Below are 26044 nucleotides of genomic sequence, written 5' to 3'. Positions count from 1 at the left end.
GAATTTTTTTAATTTTAATTTTAACTGGGTTTTTATTTTTCTCAGGGTTTCATTTATTCTTTTTTTAATTTGTTTTAACTTTTGTATTGATTTTCTTTTAAATATCCTGTAAACCGCCCTGAGTCCTTCGGGAAAGGGCGGTATATAAATCTAAATAAATAAATAAATAAGGAATACAGCTAAGTGTAGCGTGTGTATATTTGTGCATACATGTTTACCAGAGATTGGAGAAACATAAATGAATCTTGAAAGCAACATATTAGCAACAAAGTAAAATGTAAGCAAGGGTTATAAAACACAAGTGAACTACTATTTAATGCAGAGATGGCAAACCTTTTAGGCTTGGCAAGTGGAAATTTTTGAAAGACTTTGCTGGTGCGTCAACCCGAACAAAACAGAAACAATTCTCTATCTGTCCCCATCTAGGCCTCTTGTTGGTAGCACCATGGTTGGGCCTGAGGTAGAGGTGATTGCTCCTATGCACCACTTACTTTCAGGCAGTGTTCGCTTTCTCTTGACAAGTGCAGCTTCTGCAGCCTCCCAAAACAGTGAGAAAGATATGCCCTATTCTTGCATGATTTTGGAGTCAGCAGAGGCCATGAATGTGATAGGTTCACCATCATTGATTTAATGCTTACTAAATCAAATTCAACAGGAATAATAAAGTAAATTTTTTGCATAACCTTAGAGGACACTGTAAGGCAATTTTAATAAGTACTGACCTCTGTTGTGGGGCACTTTTGATTCTTACTGAACTTATTTTCCTTCCCACTAATCTCACTGTATGGCATGCTCTAGGTACCCTTACTAAAACTGAATTATTATAACTCCAAGAAGGTGTCATTCTCTTTCATGGTGCCTGTCTTCTGGAGCAACTTTCTCTTGAGATCCAGATGGTCCAGTCTTGACTTGGTACATCATATTTATGATTATTGGAATTTTTATTCAGCCTCAATTTCTTTATTTGTGTTTTTGTAGGAAAGGGACCGGAATATTTTCTTCAGGTAGATGGTCTTGTTTTGGGGGATTGTGGAGGTCTTCAAGTCCAACCCGCTGCTCAATCAGGAGACTTTATATCTTTTCAGACAAATGGTTGTCTAGTCTCTTTTTGAAAGCCTCCAGTGATGAAGCATCCATAACTTTTGAAGACAAGCTATTCCATTGGTTGATTGCTCTCACCATTAGGAAATTTCTCCTTAGTTTTAGGTTGCTTTTCTCCTTGGATAGTTTCTGTCCATTGTTTCTTGTCTTGGCTTTTGGTGCTTTGGAAAAGAGTATGACACCCCCCCCCATCTTTGTAGGAGTTCCTCAAATATTGGAATCATATTTCCCCATGGTCTTCTTTTCTTTAGACTAGACATACCCAATTCCTGTAACCGTTCCTTGTATGTTTTAACCTCCAGCCCCCTAATCATTTTTGTTCCTCTTTTCTGCACTTTTTCCAGTGTCTCTACATATTTTTTCATATTGTTGTGACCAGAACAGGATACAGTATTTCAAGTGTGGTCTTACTAAGGCTTTATAAAGCAGTACTAGACCTTCACATGATATTGATTTCATCCCTTTATTAACGCAGCCTAGTATTGCGCTCGCTTTTTTGGCTGCCGCCGCACATTGTCAGCTCATATTTAAATGATTATGCGCTAACACTCCAAGATCCCTCTCGCAGTTATTGGCATTATATAGTTGGTTTTGCTTGCCTGAGTGAAAAACCTTACTTTTATCTACGTTGAATTTCATTTTATTAGATAAGGCCCTGTGCTCAGGTCTGTCAAGATCTTTTTGGATTTTGAGCTTGTCTTCTGGAGTGTTAAGTATTCCTGCCAGCTAAGTGTCATCTACAAATCTGATGAGTTCCCCTACTATTCCCTCACCTAGATCAGGGGTCCCCAACCCCCGGTCCATGGACTGGCACCGGTCCACAGCATGCCAGCAACCAGGCCACCCAGACAAGCAAAGCCCCATCTGCAGGATGGAGGCAGTACGCGAAACCTCACCCTCTCTGGTGCATTGAAAAACCTTTCTCCATGGCACCAGTCCCTGGTGCCCAAAAGGTTGGGGACCTCTGATCTAGATGGTTGATGAAGATGTTGAACTGTAGATGTCTGTGTGCATTATTCTTGGAAACTGTCTGGAAACATCTCTTCAGTTTTGTTGGCAAGATATCAATTTGCCTCTTTCCTAGGGCTGAGAGAGACTGACTGAACCAAGGTCATCCAGCTGACTTTGTATCTAAGGCAGGACTAAAATTCATGGTCTCCCAGTTTCTAGCCTGATTCCTTAACCACCATACCAGACTGACTCTCTTGTTAGAGAGTCTAGTACAGGGGTAGGCAACCTTGGCTCTTTTATGACTTGTGGACTTCAACTCCTAGAATTCCTGAGTCAGTATGGCTCGTTCAGGAATTCTGGATACTGAAGTCCACAAGTCATAAAAGAGCCAAAGTTGCCTACTCCTGGTCTAGTAAATTAAATAAATTAAAAAATAAATCTTCCCGCAAGTAATGAAAAGCGTATTTGTATATTCCAAGCAATATTTATTATCGGCAAAGTTTAAATCCTTGATTCAATGTAGATCCAATAAATCTCTGAACTTAGTAGATATCACTCTTACTTGAGAGATTTCCCTATGATTTCCAGAACTCTGCACATTGTTTTACAACATGCAGCTTGAAAAGACACACATCAGTGTAACCAGTTGTAAAGCTAACCAAACATTTACAACTTTAAGATTACAGGGTATGACCAAGGTTATAACTGAGGGTAAATATCAGCAAATCTCTGTTAAACAAAGCATCTGCCTTTGTGGTTATTCTTAGATTGAAGATTTACCATATTATCTTTTATATTAGTTATAATACTTATCAAATCTCAAAGAAATAAATTGAAAAAGGTAGACAATTGTCAGCTAAATTCAGATGCAGTAAAAAGATGCTTTCTTTTATCTGATTTTAATAAAATCATATCAGAGTATAACTCTATTTCCAGAAAAAAATAAACAAAAATTTACTAAATCATGTGCAGCCAGTATTGATTTAAGGCGTATTTTTATTTTTTAAAGCTGTTTAAAGCTGTTTTTGTAATGTTAATAGCTATAATAGTCAGTGACTATACACATTTAATAAATAAACTTAAACAACTTTCCATTTTTTATGGTTTCTCACTGAGTCTATGACTTTTCCTACTATAACCAATCCTCAACATTTCCTTTCTTCTGTTTTTCTTATGGCACAGCTGGCTATGTGCCATGTGCCAGTCTTGCATGTCTATAAAATTAGTATTCTCTAATAGCAAATGGAGTTTTGGTTGCTTCTGAATGTTCTGTACTGTAGGCTGTTGCTAGTGTGTACACTAATCTAGTTTATTGATTGTTAATTAGAGCTCAGGTAAAAATAGCTGGGCTTCAAATAATTACTGACCTAGGAAGACATTGGAACAATATAAGCAGGCTTCCAAAACATAGAATAACCAGTGAAAGGTGAAGAGATCTACAAGAAGACCAAGGTTGATAATATGGGAAAAATAATTTAATTCATTTTAACCAAAGCTTATAACAGGGCTGTAATGTGCAATATTTCACTACTACCTTCCCAAATCAAAAATATGGCTTTAAGATATTTAATTTAATTAAACTCATTATCAATTAAAAATTAATGTCTATAAACAAAGAGTATGACTCTAAAGCCCCAAACCAGTTATTCTGTCAAGTTTAGTAGATAACCAGGAGCTCACTTAATAAATTTCCTGGATTTGTTGGAAACTCGAACATGAATGCAAAAACACAGATATTGTCTGACTTCCAGGTATACTATTTTCAATGTGTGTTTTACATTCATGATTCACTATTAGAATATGCAAAAATTATTTATAGCATGTACATTTAAATAACTCAGAAGATGATGGGTTGAGCAGAAACAGTAGAAATCAAAATAAAGTGGGCTATAGAGAAGTACTGGATTGCATAAATTCATTTTCTAGTTAAAGGGGTCCTTTGATTTCAACAGTATTATTCTTTTCTATGTCTGCAATTTAAATGCCAAACTATGCACATGTAAATCTCAGTAATTGAAGCAAAAGAAATTCAGGATTGTAAAGTACATATTTGCATGTGCCTTTGTCCTGTGGTCATTTTTTCTGTATTACTTTTTCACATGGGACACTCATGTTGGTAAAGCATTTGGGGACAGAAATTGGGAGGAATATATAATACAGAACAGGCAAAAAAAATTGCAGTTCTTCTCACTAAGTGGTGCCTTTCTTTAATTGACTTGTATGATCAGGGAAGATTCATGCTTAAATACGTATCTTCTATCTGGTTTTGCCCTAACTCTTAGCACAGAAGAAAGGGCTGAAAAATGAAAAATTGCATGCCACCTTCGTTTTATTTCTTTTAGGAATTAATTAAATAGCTATGAAAGCATTAACCTTTTATGACAGAATTTCTCAAACCACCTTTAAAAAGGAATAGTGTTAATGGATGCACTTTAATAGTCTAGGAAAAAAAATAAGTTCTGTTTTAATTAAAATGTGAGAAGATATGGTTTTCTCCAGTGGCTTCCATGATTAGTCACCAGATTAACTGAATGCCAATTATTCCAGAATTCATCGTTTTTATTTTCTCTTAATAGGCAGTGTTTCCCACTTCCTTTTCTTTCAGTGGTTTTGCAGATAATCAGTTGGGCCTCCTATGAGAGATGCAAGGAGTTGCTTGTTTTTCTTTCATGGAACCAGGAAGCAAATTAGCAATGATGAAATGCAGAATGCAAATGGCAGAACTTCACTTACTAAAAACAAAGAATGATTGCCATTGATGGAAGTTCTGGGTCCATGTTTTCTTTACTGTAACATTCTGCTAAGTTTCCCTTCTGTGTTTTTTTTTCTTTTTGTCAGTAATGGGAAAATACCAACAGGGATGAATTATGTCACAGACTTAACTTTGCTATATATTACAAAAGACGAGAACCTGGAAGACAATTTCTGTGACAACCTTTGATTACCTTTTTAATATTCAGAGTCTTTCACCTTAAATAGATCTAAGATTTTGTTTTGTTTTCAAAGTATGTATTATAAACATGTGAACAGAATGTGGGCAAAAAAATATTTTCTTTTGCAAATTTCAGATTTCACTTAAAAGTAATTTTGTGATATTTCCTCAGAGGGTTTTTTTTCCCCATTAACAAAACCATGTTGTGTTCTGTATTAATATGACTTTAGACCAGGGGTGTCAAACTCGCAACGTCACGTGACGTGTCACGACATATCACAGCTTTTTTGCCATTGTCGGCAATGGGATGGGCATGGTTTCACATGATGACACCCCTACTTTAGACTATGAGTTTGACATTATGAACTATAACTGTATAAATAGACTGTATCATTTTCTATCTCCCAGCCTTTTTTCTGAGTTATTTTATACAGTTTTCTATCCTGGGTATGTTTTCATTGTTTTTAAAATTGTAAATCTCTACCAGGTTTGTATTAGACAAGGATATTATAAAGTTATCAATTAATCAAAATGGGCTGCCTGTTACTGGAAAGTAATTTTAAAAATCTCTGGGCTGAGAAGATAATATCTTGCTCCTGCCTCAGATTTATTTGATTATGTACTGCTTTCATACAGTACAACAGTGATTTGATTTTTGCCCAACTGGTTAAGATAAAAAGACTAAATGGTTTAAAAGTGGCAAATCTAGTGACCGTGTTATGAAATAGCCACTCGTAGATTTAATTAAGGTTTTGATGAATATGCCAACCTCCAGGCTGCATCCAGGTGCAAAACCATGTCCTCTTCCCTCCCCCCCTCCCATGGCCACTCCCAGCATCAATCCGCAGAGCTGGAAAGGTTGGGGACCGCTGCCTTACAGTTTAGATTTTTGGTATTTTTCAGATTTACAAATTGTTCCTTTTTTAAATATTTGTTTTGTTTTATTTTAGGAATTCATAATATAAACTTTTTTAAAATTTTACTCATTAGGTACCGCAGAGAAATGGCTATATGGATATGGATATTGAGCATCCTGAGCTACTCTTGTGTTTCTCATGCATTAAGGTCAAAGAAATGGGATATGTACCAGAGTAAGACGGAACTTAGTCACCTAACAGTGAACCACAATACGGGGACAGTCTACTTAGGAGCAGTAAATGCCCTGCATCAACTCACAAAAGACTTGAAACCCTCAATAGTTGAAATAATCACCGGGCCATATTTGGATAACAAAAAATGCACACCTCCCATTGAAGAAAGCCAGTGCTCTGACAAACAAATGACAGACAATTACAACAAATTACTGCTGGTGGACACGCAGGAGAAAAGAATAGTAGTCTGTGGGAGTCTATTTAGGGGCATATGCTCTATAAGAGAGCTTGAAAATATTTCCAACAGGACTTACTATGAGACCGGCAGCGGAGAGAAATCGTTTGTTGCAAGCAATGATGAGAATGTAGCCACGGTTGGGCTGATCACCTCTTTGAAAAAAGGCCGAATGATGTTTGTGGGGAAGGGCAATGGGGCAAATGACAACGGGGTCATAATCAGCACTCGACAGCTTTTCAATGGAGATGGGAGAGAGATTTTTGAATTGTATGCTGATCCTGCTGCTATTAAATCAGCATATCCTTACTCAAGCTCACAGCAGTTCCTCTACATCTTTGAAGACAATAAATTTGTTTATTTTATTTTCAATCAGAATGAGAGGCAGGCCACTATAAACAGGACACTTATTGGGCGGCTCTGCAAAGAAGATGAACATTATCATTCCTATTTTGAAATGGACTTGGAATGTAAAGATGACACTGGCCCTTTTAATCAAAGCAATGCAATCTATGCTTCTGTCCATGGGGAACACCCAACGCATAATCTAGCATCATCAGAGCAAGCTTTTGAGGCCTCACCACAGGACAAACTGCTCATTGGCCTTTTCAGGAGAATGGAAAAAGACTCCTTGGTGTCTGCCATGTGTGTTTATAACTTGAGTGATATCAACAAAAAAATGGAAGAAAACAGGGAAAAATGTTATACAAAGGATTCACGCAATGTATTTTACAAACCATTCAGAACAGAAAATGCTCCATGCAAAACTACATCGCACCAGGTGAGTTGAAATAATGAAGTTGCTGTGGAAATGAGCATTTATCTAATATTTCCCCTTCATAACATAAAACTCCAAGCCTCAAACATCATTAGTAAGCCCAAATGTTATTTTGGTTTTTACCATCCAGAGATATACCTGCATAATATTTATAAGGTCTTCTTTTCTCTCAGGCAGTATTGGATCACTATTTCATACGAAAGACAACTATATCAAACTGCATTTCAGTTATGTTTTTATGCTGTTCATTCAAGGGTTTCAAACAGGCACAATTCAGTCAAATCTAAGCAAGTCTATGAATATATTTCATTAAAATATTCCAGTTTAAAAGTGCTTTCTGTTGGCTCGATTATGCCTTCATGGTTTCTGTATCAAGGGACAGTAAATAGTTTTTTTTAATAGGAGAAAAAAGGCTGATTATATTAATGGTAGTGTATCAGCAACATTAGAGCATCTGAGGAAACATTGCAGGTCCTGCATGTGCGGAACAATTTTTTTCTAGAGGACATACTAACATTTTTGAACATATGCCGTTTTGTAATCCATTGATCCATTCACAACTTACTTAGATGTCATAATGCGCAACTTTTCTATTTTTCAGAAACACTTAAATTTTCAGATCAATCCTAGTTTCAGGGTTAATATTTGTTTGAATTTATGATTTTCTGATTCATGTATCCCTTCTTAGAATTCAAGTGTAACGTTTCCATGTGGCTCTGAACATTTACCATATCCTTTGGGAAGCAAAGAAGGAATTTCTGCAGAACCTGTGTTCAAAAAGGAAGGCATAAATTTAACAGCAGTGAACTTTGCTGTGGAGAATGGGAAGACTGTAGTATTTGTTGGAACATCAGATGGCAGAATTCTGAAGGTAATTTCTTATGTATCTTAATGCTAAAAATTAGGTGAGATAGAATACTAAAATTATAGTCATCAGAAATCAGCTATAGACATAAAGTTATTCCAAGTGATTGTTTGATTTTTAAATAAAATAAATGAAGCTAAAAGCATCTGAAGGATAACTTCTGATAAAAATGACCATTTTTCACACTTAACAACTGTTGCAGCATCCCCATGATCACATGATCAGAATTCATGTGCTTGGCAACTAGTTCATATTTATGATGATTGCTGTGCCCTGGAGTCATGTGATCACCTTTTGCGATCCTTTGATGAGTAAAATCAATGGGGAAGCTAGATTCACTTTACAACCATGTTACTAACTTAACAACTTCAGTGATTCACTTAACGGTGGCAAGAAAGGTCATAAAATGGGGCAAAGCTCACTTAACCACAGTCTTGTTTAGCAACAAAAATTTGGGGCTCAGTCATGGTTGCAAGTCAAGGACCATCTGTACAGTGTTTAAGAGATGATGGCAGTGATATATAACTCGAAAATGAGCTCCTCCCTCAATCATGACTGTGCTTAAAGATCATAAATTCATAATTCAAGAATATAGGTAATCTGTGCATAACAATCCTAATTGGTCCCAGAATTTCTGTCACAAAGTGGTTGGTAGCTAGCATACGATGTGATTGCATTGCCTAGCAGCAGTAGCTAGGCAAGGACCTTATGCTCCTCCTCTCATGCTGCTGATATCTCCACTTCAACTTCCTAGCCAACTCCCCACCATCTCTGCCCTTTTGGCTGCCTTGCATCTGCTGATTTCTCTTATGCCCGCCACCACCCACCATCCCTAGCTGATCTTTGGGACGGAGAAGACAGCAAAGATCACCTGGGGGTGGTGGGAAGGAAACAGCAGCAGAGTGGCTAAAAGATAGGGAAGGGAGAAAATGGGTGGGTGGGGGAGTTGAAATGCACACCGCAGTCATAAATGCAAGTGGGCTGCTAGGTATCCAAATTTTGATCATGTGACTATGGAACACTGTAACTTCAGGGATCAACCATAACTAGCCATTTGTTTAGTGCTATCATAATATCGAACAGTCACTGAATGAATGGTCGTTAAGTCAAGATTCCCTGTAATAGAAATATAGTTTTCAGTCTAAAATCAGTACAAACTCAACCTTCAAAGATAACCTTCCCAAAAAGACAATGATCTATCAGTTTATTAGCTAAATATATTTGATTATGTTTTGAAGATTTTTTAAAAAAACTTCTAAAATATTTCTCTTGACTTTTGGCAGGAAGATTTGGGAAGGTTTTTAGAATTGGGACAGGTATAGTAAGCTTCTAAAAAACTTAAATTAGACATTGAGCCTTAAAAGATCCCTGAATTTTTTTTAAAAAAAAGAGGGTGAGGGCATTACAACTTTTTTTGAAAAATTTTTTGGAAGACATAAAAGGGTCACATAGCAAGAAATGGGCTGGTGACATAGGAAGAATAAGTGATGGCAGGTGGACCAAGGCAGTCATAGAATGATCCCACTTGATAAAAAGCATCCATGAAAGAGACCTAAAACAAGATGGACCGATGACACCAGCAAGTATTGTGGGTCCATTTGGCAAAAGAAAGCTCAGGGCCATATTGGTTGGAAACAGGCTAAAGAGGATAGGCAATGGCTAAAATAATGGTGATGAAAAGGGTCACAGCAAGGCTGCGTTCTAGCCAGGAATTCAATGTTGTCATTTCATTTATGGATTAATGAGGTGCATATACCAAACTAGTCATGGCTTTATTCAATAGACTCTGGTTAAATCAGAGCCTAGTGAATGAGATCTAAATCATAGGTTTTCATTTTCTCTTCTCCCCTTAGATTCTTGACATCTGTTCAGTGGCATAGCCAATATGAGCAAACTAATTTATGTTCATTACATTTGGCCTATTAACCAGGATTAGAAATATGCTTAAATATTATTTCCATTTTAGTAGCTGTGCTTCCTGCAACAAAAACAGCCTTTTGGCATCTTAAAACTACAACAGCTGTTATTGGGAAAGCATTTGATCATAGTGTTCAGTGATGGTCAAAAAGCAGCAGAAAATATCTACAGACAGTGTATTTTAATGAACTGTTTTCTGGAGTGACATAGACACATTTTTACATTTATAAGTTGATTTCCATTTCAGCCTGGCAAGCAAACCATCAGTTTATCACAGTTGCTTACAAGTTTGTATTGTAATGATTTAAGAAATACAGGATGAGAGAAGAGGAAAGGAGCATCAGTCCAAAGTCCATATCCAATTACCAAATAATTTTTAACCAAATATTAATGTCCCCCATTATATGCATGTGTCTGAATAAATCCTTGGGACATCAGTTAGTCTCCTTTCCCTTCTATTCCTATAGTTGAATGAGAGACTTAAAGTTTAATTCTACTTTCAACGTGTCTTGATGTGTCTTTGTATAAGAATCAGAGAAGGGATTTAATTTTAGCTGCTGATCAAGATTTCAGCAGCAGGTTTGTTTAATAAATCATGGGGTTTCCTTAAATCTTTGATATTTCTTATTCAACAATCAAATTTTAAATGCAGATAAATTAATGTTTCTTTCTTTAAAAAAGAGAAGATCATGACGGCTTAACATTTCAGTCAAGTTCATTTAAGATTATGCACATGTCTAAATCATGGTTCCAGAATTACATGCCATAAACTCTCATGTTGATAAAGTTGTTTGGTTCTAACACTTTAATAGATATCTGCTATAAGAAAAATGGATCATGAATTATATTGGGAAGTTGTTTGATAATATATTGACTTGCCATTTTAAAACTCGGAACATACTTGCTTCATAATACATCACAAAAATGGCAAATCAAACTTTCAGTTTGTCCTGGGAATAAAAATATTTTAAGTTACCAACACCATTTAAATAAAAACATATTTTCGTATTGCTTAAAATTATTTAATGAGGTTATTTTAACTAATAAAAGGTGTATATCTAAATACATTTTAAGTGAATAACCACCATTCTAATTTCACTGAAAACAGATAAAAATACCATATCTAATCTGCATTTCAGGTAGCTTTGTCAAATCCTGCAAAGGAATATGCTGGCATTCTTATTGAAAAAAATAAGCCTATAAAAAGGGATCTTCTTCTGGATACTCTCCATGAGAACTTATATGTGATGACGACAGATAAGGTACAAAATCTTTGGTATAATAATGAGATCATAAAAATATGTTAAATGTGTATTTCTGCATCATAAGGCCTATCTGTAGGACTATTTAATTTTACTTCCTTACTGGCATGAGGAGAAGGTTACGTTTTCTTCATTCTTGAATAATGTCAGATGTTTGGGGAAATGTATTAAGACATTTAGGTAAAGGTAAAGGTTCCCCCGCACGTGCGTGCTAGTCGTTTCCAACTCTCCGTTTCAAAGCCGAAGAGCCATTGCTTGTCCAAGGACGTCTCCGTGGTCATGTGGCCGGCATGAATAGACGCCAAAGGCGCACAGAACGCTGTTACCTTCCCACCATAGTGGTCCCTATTTTTCTACTTGCATTTTTACGTGCTTTCAAACTGCTAGGTTGGCAGAAGCTGGGACGAGTAACAGGCGCTCACTCTGTTACGCGGCACTCGAGGGAATATGACTGTTATATTCAGAGAGAGAGAGCTTTTTCCATATTTTGTTTCCACAACTAACATTAATAGCTCTCCTTTAATTCACATACACAGCATCTATTTCTAACATAACATTTGTTTTGACCTTAATTCAAACCCATTATGAAAACAACTGGACCACAAGGCTCAGTTGCCAATAATTGTAGTGATTTATTGTAGCTGGGAAGTACCATTCAAAGATGGTGTGCATCTTGGAGCATAGTTAAGGTAGCAACAATAAGGTAGCAACAATGATGCAATATTTAGTACAAAATTTATTATTAAGATTTATCATAATGTTTGACACAACTATATAGGAAAAGAGACAATACAGGTAGATAGGTAGGAAGCCAGTATGTATCATCTAGACTAGAGCATGGGTGTCAAACTGCTGACCAGCGGGCCGGATGCATCATCCGGAAGCCGCGCCCACCCCATTGCCGGCAATGGCAAAACTGTCCCGATACATTGCGCAATGTCACATGACATTGCGAGTTTGATATGTCTGATCTAGAGAAACTATTAGATATTTTTTTTAGCTCCTGCTATATCATTCCTGTTAATATTGTGGAAACCATGGAGCAGCTAGAAGCTTGAATCAACTTTCTTTTGAAATTTATTCTTCTCTTAACCTATTCCCATTTTCATGTACTAATTGGAGAAAACCCACACTATCAATTCCCATAATCCCTTACATTTTTGTTTATCATCTTATTTAACCAGATATGGTTGCTCTCAAATGTAGTTTTCTAAATTAAAACAGCTCACACTATTTATTATTGCTGTTCACTTGCTGGCTCAGATTTCCTGCCTCCTCCTTCCAAATTCAAAACACTGTTAAGGATAATCAGCAGAAGCTTGTTTGTGAAATAGGCCTGATTGGCATAAGGTATAGTGGAAAAATCCATACTAAACTTTTTTAATCGATAAATTTATGTATAAGTTGCACTGAGTTATACATTCTTTAATGATTTGCTTCAAAAGTGCTGGAATTTTAAAATGAGTGCTTTTGTCATATGGCTTAAGAGCCATCTCTTTGATATTAAATTGCTTGAAGGAAGATATTGCAGGAACTTAATACAACTAACAGTTATGAAATATGGCATTCTAATTCTTAACACATTGACTTGAAATAAATCCTATTAGACTTCCAGAATGGTGTCTTTAATAAGGGTGTATATAGACCACAATATTCATTTCTAATCATGACTGAGTGTTAGGGAAATGCTTCACTCGCCTCCCAGCCAAATTTGAAGTGAGGTTCAAAAATGTTAAGTCTTGTATCCCTCATTAATTATCATGAGGATTCCATAAACAACTTTATTTTTTTAATGATTTACAAAGTGTGTTCTAAACTTTTTTTAATGACAAAGGATGCCAAGTCTCTAAGGGACTTAGTGAAAACAATTTGATTAATGCAAATTTGGAAGTAAAAAATAAAGAGGAAGAACCCCAAGCCCATTGAACTTTCACATGAACAATGACAGTTTTTAAAACTGTGAGTGACATTTTGGGGCTTGGAGGGAGGGTGTGGGAAAGTACTATTAATTTCAGTTGCCCTGTGGTTGTATAAGCACCCAGTGAAATACTTGCACTGACATTTCTGCAGAAAGAAGTGATCCTTTGCCTTGACATGGAGGAGTGCCATATAATCCTGCACTCCTAGTTCCAAGAGAGTGCTTGCTCCCCCTTCCCAGAGCTCTCAATTATGCATAATAAAAGATAGAAATGTGGTACTTACTGTGCTAATATCACAGCTCAGTGGGCAGAGGATGAGGAAGGGATGGGTGTTTATTGCTCGCTAAAAGTTGTTAAAGCTAAATGGAACCCCAGGTTCAAAAGCAGTTTATCACAGAAGATCAGATTGAGTGAGAATTGTTTGAAAAGAAAAAAAAAACTTTACAATGGTTTTCAGTATAATACTGTTGTGATTCAGGGTCAGCCTGTGGGTTCGGCAGTTGGGTCGGACGATTCAGAGGAGGAGGAGGAGGTGGGGTTTGGAGAGCCTGCAGAGGACAGTTCTGAGGCTTTGCAGAGCTCTCAGCCAGGCCCCTCCCATCTGGTTACTACGCAGACCCAGCTGTGTGAGCCTGACAGCGTGGATGAAGATGACCCACAGCTGGCCCTGTTCAAGGACACCCGACACAGGAGGCAGTCAATCAGGAGTAAACAGAGGAAGGCATTGGGGCACCTCGGAAGGAGGCAGAGAAGCCACGCCTTGAACTGTTTAAAAGGGGAATGTGTGGGAGGGCTGGTTTGCTGAAGGCAACCATTTGAATATCTCCTGTTTTAGTGGTTTGTATTTTGTTTTGCTCAGTTTGCTCTGTTTTGGATCTGTTTTGTGTAAATAAAGAGTCAATCTCTATCAATGCAAGATTTATCCGTTTAATATGTGCTGGTCCCTGATTTCTAATCTGCTTTATCAAACTTTCATCAGTCATTGTAAATCCATTTTTCTGGTCTTCTTTCCACCTGGCCTGTAATTGAATATATTGAATATATTGAAATATATTGAAACCAAGTTTGAACAACCTTCTCTTCTCTTCTCGCAAGAGGCTATATGATTTCAAACACCAAACATTCCTTTCCAGGCTTAAAATTTCCTTGTACGTAGTCACATCATGTTTGAAACCAGCATGTATATTTTCTATTGCGTGTTTTGGAATTGCCCACAATGGTATCTTGCTGCTTAGCTTATGTCTATACTTCTTCCAAACTCTCAGCAATGCCTGTCTTAAAATATGCATCCTAAACACAGTATCTACCTTCTTATCATACAACAAATATGCATGCCAGCCAAACAACAAATCATGGCCCTCAAGATTTAATAACCTCAATTGCGTCAAATTAATCCAATCGCTTATTCCTACTAATGCAGCAGCTTCATAATATAATTTAAAATTAGGCAATTTAAGGCCACCTCTCTCACGAGTATCCTGCATAATCTTAAGTTTAACTCGTGGCTTTTTCCCTGCCCACACAAATTTATTGATACCACGCTGCCATTCCTCCAAGTTAGAATCTTTCTTAAGAATCGGTATCATTTGAAACAAAAATAAAAATTTGGGCAGGACATTCATTTTCACTGCTGCAATCCGTCCCAACAAAGACAATTGCAATTTTTGCCAACTCTCCAATTCTTTTTGAATTTTCCCCCATAGTTTTTCATAATTATTTTTATATAGCTTTGTATTAGAGGGCGACAAAATCACCCCCAGATATTTAACCCTTTTAACAATCTCAAATCCAGTTAATCCTTCTAAGAGAGCCTTCTGTGAAACTGTCATATTTCTAGCCAAAATTTTAGTTTTCTGTATATTTACTTTAAATCCAGAAACCTTCCCATATTGTGTTATTATCTCCATCAGGTCCACAACAGAGTTCTCTGGCTGGGTCACTGTAACAACCAGATCATCTGCAAATGCTCTCAATCTATAGTCCTGATCTCCAACTTGAATCCCCTTAATTTTTTCCGAGTTCCGAATCTTAACCAATAGTATCTCTAATGTTAACACAAATAACAAGGGCGATAACGGACACCCTTGCCTTGTGCCCTTCTCAATATTACATGCTGCTGTCAGGCTATTGTTAACTATGATTCGGGCAGTTTGTTTTTGATATAATGCCCTAATCGGCTGTAAAAAATTTTCCCCAAAATCCATTTTATCTAAAACTTTCAACAAAAATTGCCAATTCAATTGATCAAAGGCCTTTTCAGCATCTAAAAAGATTAGCGCTGCAGAGATCTGGTTGTGCCTTTCCAAAAACTCTAACACATCAACTATATGTCTCACATTATTTTTCATTTGCCTACCACTAATAAACCCCGTTTGATCCCCATGAATCACCTGTTGCAGAACCCTCATCAGTCTATTAGCCAAAACCTTAGCAAATATCTTATAATCTGTATTTAAAAGCGATATCGGTCTGTAATTTTTAACTTGAGTAGCATCCTGGTCTTCCTTCGGAATCAAAGAGATAAAAGCTGTTCTCCAAGACGGTGGCACCTTTCCCCCCCTCTGAATTGTCTGAAACAGTTCCTTTAACGGCTTTATCATCTCAAATTGTAAATTTTTATAATAGGCCGCAGTCAAGCCATCCGTGCCTGGCGCTTTATCCACCTTCAGTTCCTTAATTGCTATAAGAATTTCTTCTTCTGTAATCAGTTGATTAATCCCCTCTTTTTGTACTTGCGTAAGAACTGGGATGCTAGCATTCTCCAAGTATATATCAATATCTTTTACATTAATTTCCTCTTTAGTATATAATTTCGAATAAAAATCCACAAAAGCATCCTTAATAAGATTCTGTTGAAACACAACCCTTCCTTTATACTCAATCTTATCTATATTAGAGGCCCTTTGTTTTTTCCTCAGTCTATAAGCTAACCATCTGCCTGGTTTATTAGCGTTGCAAAAAGTATTGTGCCTAGCAAACCGCAGATTGGTTGCCACTTGATCTGCCATTAATTTATCAAATTGTCCTCTTAGCAGTCTAATAGCCTCCTTGACCTTCACATCCTCTGGATTCAAAATCAAAGCCTTTTCTTTTTCCTTTATTTCATTCTCCAGTTCTTTCCTTCTAGTTTCTACTGCACGTCTATGTCTATTATTCATATATATCAACACCCCTCTCATATAGGCCTTGCTAGCATCCCAAACCATGTCCATAGAGGTACCCTTATTCATATTAATCTCAAAAAAATCCTTCATCCGCTGTTTGCATTCTTCCACATTTCTCTGATTTCTAAACAAATTCTCATTTACGCGCCACGAGCGCCTGTCTCTTTTCTCCTTATCAATCTCCAACCAAACTGGACTGTGGTCAGAAATAGTTCTTGCACAAATCTTCACCTTTTTAGTTCTCAAAAAAAATCATTAGTCAACAAAATAAAATCAATCCTCGAAAAAGATTGGTGTCTGTCAGAATAAAAAGTATAATCCTTCTCTTGCAAGTGTCTCTCACGCCAAATATCTCGCAATTCCAGGTCATCCTTCATTTCAAAAAAAGATTTAGGCAGTCTAGCATGACTTGGAATGCGCTTAAAAGCTCCAGCCTTGTCCAACTGTACATCCAAAACGCCATTCCAGTCTCCCATAAAAATAAAAGATTTATAATCCAACTGGGTAAGCTTTGTATGGAGTAAGCTAAAAAAATCAGCTTGTTGTTGGTTAGGTGCATATAATCCAACTAGAAGCGTCTTTTTACCTTCTAACAACAGCTCAATCATAACATATCTTCCATGCTTATCTGCTTCAATTAAGTCTGCTGTTAAGGCACTTTTAACATAAACAACCACTCCATTTTTCTTATTCTCTGCAGAGGCAACAAATTGCGTACCCAGTCTCGAGTTCAATAAATGCTTTTGATCCAAAACTCTAATATGCGTTTCTTGCAAACATATAACATCTATCTTAAATTGTTTTAAATATTGAAAAACTTTCTTCCTCTTCTGCGGTGAATTTAGTCCATTAACATTCCAGGTTAGAACTTTAGTTGCCATGCATATCCTCCCAAAGCTCTTGGAGCACAGCTTTGATAGGACTAACTTCTTTAGGCCGTGCTCCTCCCACAGCTTGACTATATGTACGTTGTGAAGAATCTGAAGATTTTTGCTGATCTTGTTCTTTTATTTTCTTTGCTCGTTTTAAAGCAGCACGCGTTACTCTTTGCTCTCTAGGATCATCCAAAGAAGTTATAGCTTGATCTCCTCCAGCACCACTTTCCTCTGTTTCATCCTCTTGATGTTCTCCTTCTCCAGATCCCTTTCCAGCTTCCAGAAGTGTTAATGGGGTTGCTTTTAAAACATTATTGTAGAAATCACGCGCTTGCTTCACAGTAATCAGCCGATACCTTTTACCTTCATGCATCACCATCAGCCCATCTGGAATCTCACATCTGAACCTTATATCTCTTTGCTTAAGCTCATGCACGAGAAATGTATAGTCCTTCCTTCCCCTTAAAATCCTTGGAGGAATTTCTTTTAAAACCAAGACTTCTTGTTCAGCAATCACCACTTTAGCATCATAGGCAGCTTGTATAACTTGATCTCTAATCTCTCTTTTTGCAAAATAAACCACCACATCTCTAGGCAACTTTCTCTGTCTGGCAATCCATGAATTCACCCGAAACACTTTATCCATAGCTGCTCTTATTTCAGATGCTGGCTGGTTTAATACCACTTCGAGAGCCTCAGAGATCAGCTGCTTTAAATCTTCTTTAATATTCTCTTTTAAACCTCTGATTCTGACAGCAAACTGCATCTGGTAATATTGGGCTAGGCTTAACTCCCTTTCCACTTTGTCTCTTGCATTTTCATTCTCCCGTGCTTTTACTTCTAATATAGCATTCCTTTGAGCCAGATCATCCATTTTTTCATCTAATTCTTCCACACATCCCGCCACTTTATGCACTGAAGACAAAATGTCTACCTTCATCACGCTGAACTTCTGTTCCATCCTCTCTTCCATTCTCTCCTCCAATTTCTCCTCCATCTGTGCAAATTTATCACCCATTGATTGATTGATTGATTCCAAAAGTTTATCCAGAGCATCTCGTAAGTCCTTCGATGTCAGCGCTTCAGGAGGGTGCAACGCCTGTAGTGATGATTGTTGCACCGGCGAGGATCCACCGCTCCGAAGAGTTTTAGGGGGAGGTTTCGCCGCCATCTTTTAATCCTCAATTATGACGCACTTTCACTTAAAGTTTAAAAAGTCCAACAAGCTAGAGAGTATAGCAAAATAATCCTCTTCACCTTTACCTCTTGTACCGCTCTGCCTGCTCCTTTAAATCATAGTCCTTTCTTCAGGCAGGGATGGTTCGCAGACGCCTGGTTCTGCTCCAAGAAGTTCGGAGCAGAGACGCCGGCCAGCTGGGAGCAACCCAGGCTTCGGGGGAGTTCAATCCTTCAGCCGCCCAAGCTCCAAGCTCAGGCGGCCCCGGAGAACTCTACCCCTACCTGGGGCCTCACCCCCTCCTCTTCTCCCGAGGAGGGGGCTTCAATTTCACCCGAACAGCTGATCGGCGCTGTTTCGGGCGAAAAAACAAACAGCTGAGCCGCGGGCAGCCCGGGAAGGCTGTCTTCGGCGCCGCGGCGCCACCGGAAGTCCCAACCTTTTGCCTTTTGTAAAGGGGTTGTCCCGGCCTTTTCTGCAGGGCCGGTAATAGGCTGGAACAGAACAAATACTACATCATACAAATGTGTCAGTAAGTAGGTGTAAACCAATCCATGATTGGATTTTCATTGGATTGGATGGATCAGAAGATTCCATTTAGATACATGATCTTCAGGCATTACAATAGTACCTTGAACAATGTTTGTTCCTGAGTTTTTTGGTTAAATTATTCAAGGAAGATGCAGGACAAATTGTAGATAAGCTAAAAGTACAAAATGCCTTGTTGGAATATTATTTGTGTGCAAACATAATTTTCCATGCTTTCTTTTTCAAAGTTACTGTGATTTTCTTATTTATGTTAACTGGTTTCTTTACTAGGTTTTTCGTTTGCCTGTCCAAGACTGTGCTAGTTACTCAACCTGTAACCTCTGCATCCAAGCCAGGGATCCTTACTGTGGCTGGTGTGTAACAGAAGGAAAGTAAGTGTAGTAGCAGCACCTTAGAAAGAAAGATCTTAGTATGCGAGTTAATTTTTTTCACAAGATCAGGACGTTGACTAATTTCTTCAAAGCATTTGTATGAGAACAAAAAAAAATCTTCATCACAAATTATCACAATATAAACATATAATGAGCAGCAGGGTGGAAACCAATTTACATTTTTTTCCTGTATAGTTTGAATATAATTTGCATGAAAATGGTAGTTGCCAAGCCACAGCTGGTGAACATTTAGCATCTATCTAGTGATAGTCTTATTCTTGTGTTTTAACCCTAAATGGTCCTTAATATAGCTCCAAAAATGATGCTTATAAATCAGAAGGATTTATAATCAGAGGCAGAAGGGATAAATACTATGCCAAATTTTGCTTTCTTTTGTCTGTTTCTAGCTGTCTGAAGCTTTTTCTAAAAAAAAATTGCTACTGAACTAGAATTTGTAATGTTCTGCATGCAATGACAAAGACTTATCCAGGATTATGTCTGGGATGTGGTGGATGCCAGGTTTTCAAATCCTTTACACTTAGTAGTTCCTTGAGAGTGACAGTTTACATTAGTCAAAATTAGAATTTGGTTCACCTGAAGCATAGACAGTATAAAACTGAGTTAATTGCAACAGAATTCTTTGTTTTTTTTATTTGTCCATTCAAGCATAGACATTTATTATTTATTTATTAAATTTATATTATATACAACCCATCTCACCTAGAGGTGACTCTAGGCTGGTCATAGTCAATAAAAGCAACAAGATAAAAGATTAAAACAAAATACTAATACTAAAATTACCTTAAAATTAACAAAGATCAGAAGGGAGATATAACCACAATGTTTTCAAACACATGTTGATATACCATATGCAGCAGTGCGTGTCTGTTTGAATTCTAAAGTGTCAAAGCATGTTAGCTTGTTCATTTTCTAGTACTTTGTCTATTTTGTGGTCTCACCAATTCTTGCTCAGATTATTATTATTACTGATACTACCATTAATTCTGCCAGTTACTGAACAATCTATTTATCACTTGACTGAAGATCAAGCATAGTAATTAAATGATATTTCAGAAGTATGCTTAAAATATGCTGAACCAAAATTTTTGAATGTCTCTAGGCTTATTTTTAATATGGGTCTAAACTCTGTTCCTGATTTACAAGTTAATTAACCCCATGGCAGAACCAAATGGGATTTTGTGATACGAAGTTCATAAACTTGGCACACAGTTTGCTTAATTATAGGAAGGGGCTGGGTTTCGGGGATCCTGCTTCTTCTCTAAATATATAGTAGATTTCAGTAAAATTACCAAAAAGCTTATTGTAGTGCAGTACCAAGGCATACAGTCTAAAATATTTGTTCCATGCAACTCATGAAATATGAATAAGACAATCACATTTTCTGGAAAAGTAGCTTTTCTTTTGGCTTTTGGTGATGACTTTTGCTCTCATTCTTTTGACGTATCAAAGATCTATGCAGGAAAATGTATGCTTTGATACATATAGTAATACCAAGTCAAATCTGTGAGAGGCAGCAACAACCATCAAAGAAGAAGTTATCACTGGTCTTGAGGAAAGATTTAAGACAAAATTAAGAAGAAACCACATTATAAAAATCAATTAGCAACATAGTTTGCTCAGCAATATTTCAAGATTATACTAGAAGTTAGAACCTTAAAGCAGAGCACGGTGAACATAAAATTTATTTCTTGCAGCATTGGATTATTTTATTTTGGTTGCAATGGTATCGTTAATACACTATGTGGAAAACTTGAATTATTCCAGTTGAACTATAACTCCCAGCACTCGCCAACATTGTCCATGTCATAATTCAAATCTTGGACTAGGACCAAGGTTTCCAGATTCAAATTCTTTTTTTTAAATATATATTTTATTAATTTTTATAGGATTAGAAATAAGGTAGAGTCAGGATTGGGGTTGGGATTTGGGTTACAGTTAGAGTTGGGGTTGAGCTTAGGGTTTTTTCAAATAACATTCTCAATATTTAGCAAATAGCATAATGTCTGGGTTCATGTGTTTAAAAAAACAATAAGTAATAGTTAATTATCATAAACAATATGTTAATTACTCACTCGATGGTCTGCTTCTTGCTAATACATATTCAAAATTACCTATCTCATTCCTTTCTCTCTAACTCATTTTTCTAGCCATTGATAAAAATTATCCTACATTCTAAAATACACAGTCTTCTCTTCTTTCTCTTTTAACTTTAGAGTTAGCCTATCCATTTCTGCACACTCTAAAATTTTCTTAAATAATTCTTCTTGGTAAATTTTCATTTTTCCAATGTTTGGCAAATACAATTCATCCTGCAGTTGGTACGTGTAGAATTAAATATATACAGTCTTTCTCATAATTTGCTCCTATTATTCCTAACAAAAATAATTCTGGCTTAAAGTCTATTTGTTTTTTAGTCATTTTCTCCAACCATAAGTGTATTTTTAACCAAAATATTTTTGCTTTAGGTCATGTCCACCAGATATGGCAATAAGTACCTGGTCTTTGTTTAAATATTTTTGCTAATCTCACTGGTGTCATATGCCATCTGTAAAACATTTTATATGTTTTCTTTATATGCGACTGCTTTAGTTAATTTAACATTTCTTTCCCATAACTTTTGCCAGTTTTCTAGTTCCATATTATATCCAAAGTTCTTTGCCCATATTATCATTGTTTCTTTTACTTGTTCTTCCTCCATCTTTAAGCTTAACAGATATTTATAGAGTTTCTTAATCAACTTTTCATCTGTTTTTAACAGTATCTGGTCAAATTCTGTCAGTTTTTTATAAAATTATTTTAACATCTTTTTCATATCTCATTTGGATTTGCAAATATGGCCACCATGATAGATCAATAACTTGTTCTTGTAAATCTTGTCTGTCTTTCAATTTTCTTCATTAACCAAAATACCAGATTCAAATTCTTAAACAGTTATGAAGATTACTTGGTAAGCCTAAAGTAAAAAAAAATCTCAAAGCAAAGACCTCTAATAAAGAGGAAAAAACAGATGCAACATATGCTGGACACTTGGGGAAAGCATAAAATACATAGGTTAACATTTAAATGTGAAATAAAAATAACAGAATGGAGACATGCTTACCTTCTTAAAAAAATATTGAGGATTATTGTGGCATATTACAAATTTTCCATCCTTCTAAGATAGGAAATTTGAGCCTAGAGCCCTGCTTGTTGGGGATTTCATTTGCTAGTAGTAACAGCACTTTGGTGCAACACAGCATGTGGTAGATACTCATTAGTCTTAGGTATCAATAGTGACAATGTCCTAATTGCAAGGAGACAACTATTGTACACTGCCAGCATTTTATTTTAGTGTCATATTTACATAATACCAGATTACATGTGTCAGATTCCTACCATTTAGCAGTATGATGCAGATCATTCATTCATTCATTCATTCATTCATTTTATATGTCAACATTACTGGGTAGACCAGACAGGAAACACTACCAAATCAGCTAATTCTACTTCCTTGTAACAAGTCTGAAGGTACAGTTCTCCTGCTATCTTCTTTACAAAATTTGGGAGGGTCACTTCTGAGCCTGTTGCTCTACCCACTATCTAGCTGCAGATTAGTTGTCTCTTATCTGATCATTACCTGGGCAGTGTTTCTTGGCCCATTCTCACGAGGCCTTTTCCACATACCATTTTCATTGTAGTCATCCACTGTAGTCATCATATGTGACTCTGGGCAGCTCACAGACTTTAAAACAGAAAACAGAAAACAAAAAACACTTACAAATAAACAAAACTATTAAAAACCAATTGAAGCAATGAAAAGAGAAGATCCTCTGATTTCATCGCAACATAGAATTGGCAGAAAATCTTGGAGGAAGCCAATGGTGGGATTCAAATATGTGAACAACTGGCTCTCTGCATGGATGCCACTTCTGGAAGTCTGTTCTGGGCCTGGGCATCCGAGACCCAGAACAAACTTCTGGAAGTGGCGTCTACACACTTATGGCAGGCTGTTCTGGGCCTGGGGGGCCTCCGAGGCCCAGAACAGACTTTTGGAAGCAGCATCCATGCATTTCCGGCAAGCTGTTGTGGGACAGGGAGGCCTCCTCTGGGCCTCCAAGGCCCAAAACAGACTTCCGGAAGTGGCATCCAGGCACTTCCAGCGGGCTGTTCTGAGCCTTGCGAAAAAGGGCTAGGGCTTCAGTGGGCACCATCCAGTGGTGGGATTCAGCCGGTTCACTGCAGTCAACAAAAAGTTACCAGTTCTGCTGAACCAGTGCAAGCCAGCTGAATGCCACCACTGGAGGAAGCTTAGAAAATCATTGTCACTCTGGGTAGATATTACTGAACTTATTCATCATTGTTAGTTTTTTTTTTTCAAATGTATATGCCAAATAAAGTTTTCTGAAGTCCAGGAAAATTTCTCATAACAAATCTGAGAGTCACGTGAGTCTGCTCAAAAAGTTCAAAATAAAATAGCTCAGTTTCTGTTCTACTTTGCTACCTAATTAAAAAATACAATCCTATATTAAGATTGTGATGTTTCACCTTCATAGCTTACTTCATAGCTTACTTCCTTCATAGCAAGGAATGGAGCTTACTAATTACATTAGAAAAAGACCCAAGCAATTTAACTAGAACTTGCAATTCAGGAGAGGTAGCTTTCAGGATTACTCACACTGAGCTGCAGATAAAAAATGTTTGCCAAGTGTGCCATTCCATGTGGTTAGACTCATTGCTAGTTAGGTCCTTACAATCTCCCATGGTATTTTCAATTGTTCGGATTCCATGTGACTATTCATGAAATTTAGGTCCTCCACTGCTGTTGGCTGGCCATCCATCTCAAAAGATTTTTATTAATGGAATCTATTCCTGTAAAATGCATATGCTTTTGTTTCATTGTATTTTTATTTTTATTTACATTTCATGAGTGTAGGCGGTAATATATTCAGCCACCCAAAGTCACAGTAAATTTAGATGGGGTTCTCCTGCATTCAGCTCTGTTTGGAGTTCTCAGTGCTGACAAAACCTGAAAGTAGATCATATCTCAAGAACTTGGTTAAATTCATATTTCCTCCAGCAATGAAAAATAACCAGTTACAAAGCCAGAAATGTTTTCTTTTCTCTGTGGCAGAGGGGGAGCCTACGGAGCTAAGCCTCAGGCTAAAAATAAAGAACCGATGATAAATTTGAAAAGTGCTAAAGAATAATCAAAACAATCCAGATTTATATACTTCATAAGCAGTTTAGCTTCTTAACAGCTAAAGCTACTTTTCCATTATATGTTTCTTGAATATTAGATTAGATTTTCCAGTACTGTACAGTAAATTGTATTTAAGATAATTATTTGTACATTTATTGTTGTCATTTTAAATGCTCATAGGTAATTATCTTGTCGCAAAGAACAATAAGTAAACTGAAAGAAAAGAAAAATGAAATATTAAACATTTAATGTGTGCCATCTGTCATTTGTCAATTTGCATAGGTTTGAATGTCATTTCATTTTGACTGAGTGTTGAGTTAAAAATTTTAATTACTTTGGATAACATTAGGCTTTATTATTTATTCCAGATGCACAAGGAAAAAGGACTGCGGAAGATCTGCTAGGGAAAATAATTGGCTTTGGAGTCCTAATGGTGTTTGTTTGAGTATTACAAGTGCTAATCCTCAAAATATGAGCCGGAAAGTTCTGAGCAAGGTAAATGTGCAATCAATTCAATATATATATATATATATATATATATATATATATATATATATATATATATATATATATATATATATATATATATATATATATATATATATATATATATGTTTGGGTTTTTGGATAGGTAGGAAATAGTTGTGTACACAGGTTGCATGGTCATACATAAAAGCAGTTTATTTTATTTTAATTACCATTCTTTGTGCTTGTTTAATGTGGTTTATCTTGTACTTATCTCTGAGAAAATGCTCGTTTTATATAAAATCTTGAAGTTCTATTTTTTTCTTTTCAAAACATCTGGGTGCAAAAAAAAAGTGAAATTTGCCTGTACCCAAGAAACTGACAGTTTAAACAGACATCTACAGAGCTATATTTTGAGTTGTGAGAGGTAGATTGACTTAAGGATTCCATGTTTTGAGAATATCATATTTCCATAATATCTGCTTAGATAAAGACTTAGTTCCAAAGTACTAAAACATGCAGGTAAACTGGGTGTGACCATATCCTATGGCTTCTCTGTGGCTACTTTTAATGCAGTGTTAATCAACCTTGAGATCTTTAAGATGTATGGATTTCAATACCCAGTCAACCTTGCATGCTGATGATTTCTGGGAGTTGAAATCCACACATCTTAAAGTTTCCAAAGCTGAGAAACACTCCCGTAATATCTGAAGAAAGTGACATGCCAATTTTGCAGAATAGCCATCCAATCAGACCTTAAACTATAGCTAAACAAGCCAAAAATATTATAGCTCAGCTCTTATAATAATAACCCTCTAAACTTAAAACTTTGAAAGGAATAATAATAATAACCCTGTAAATGTAAAACTTTGGGGGGAAAACTCCCCCAGAATTAAGTACTAAAGCAGATCCTTCTTAGGAGATATAATCTAGAATTAGATTTACTGGCTATTTCTAGTACATCCAGGAGACAGAAACATCTGGTGTTGACATATCTTTAGTAACTGTGTATTTTGCACAGAATGATCAACATAAAGAGATTTCCTGTTAGATAATTCCATTGTTCAAATGGTAAACTTCAATTTGGGAGTCTTTTGCAATTAGGTATTTATACAAAAGATACAGAAGCATGTTGCAGTGAGTTAGCAATTGAAACCTTAGCTTTAATAAACAAAGTATCTTGCTGAGATCA

The 26044-nt window shown here is 36.5% G+C and overlaps 1 protein-coding gene across 4 annotated transcripts in view; it reads left to right on the top strand.

The window, feature by feature from the left end:
- Positions 1–26044, top strand: part of PLXNB2 (plexin B2) — a 376688-nt gene that overhangs the window by 244227 nt on the left and 106417 nt on the right. For all 4 annotated transcript variants that reach the window (XM_083365660.1, XM_083365663.1, XM_083365662.1 and 1 more), the window contains 5 exons: positions 5975–7091; positions 7777–7959; positions 11010–11132; positions 19087–19187; positions 24756–24882. In XM_083365660.1, coding sequence (XP_083221786.1) covers positions 5975–7091; positions 7777–7959; positions 11010–11132; positions 19087–19187; positions 24756–24882 — 1651 coding nt within the window. The remainder of the gene's footprint in view (positions 1–5974; positions 7092–7776; positions 7960–11009; positions 11133–19086; positions 19188–24755; positions 24883–26044) is intronic.

This window comes from Vipera ursinii, assembly GCF_947247035.1.
Source record: "Vipera ursinii genome assembly, chromosome: 6".
Lineage (NCBI taxonomy): Eukaryota > Metazoa > Chordata > Lepidosauria > Squamata > Viperidae > Vipera > Vipera ursinii.
The sequence above is the reverse complement of the archived record's forward strand: the minus strand, read 5'-3'. Positions and strand labels throughout refer to the sequence as shown.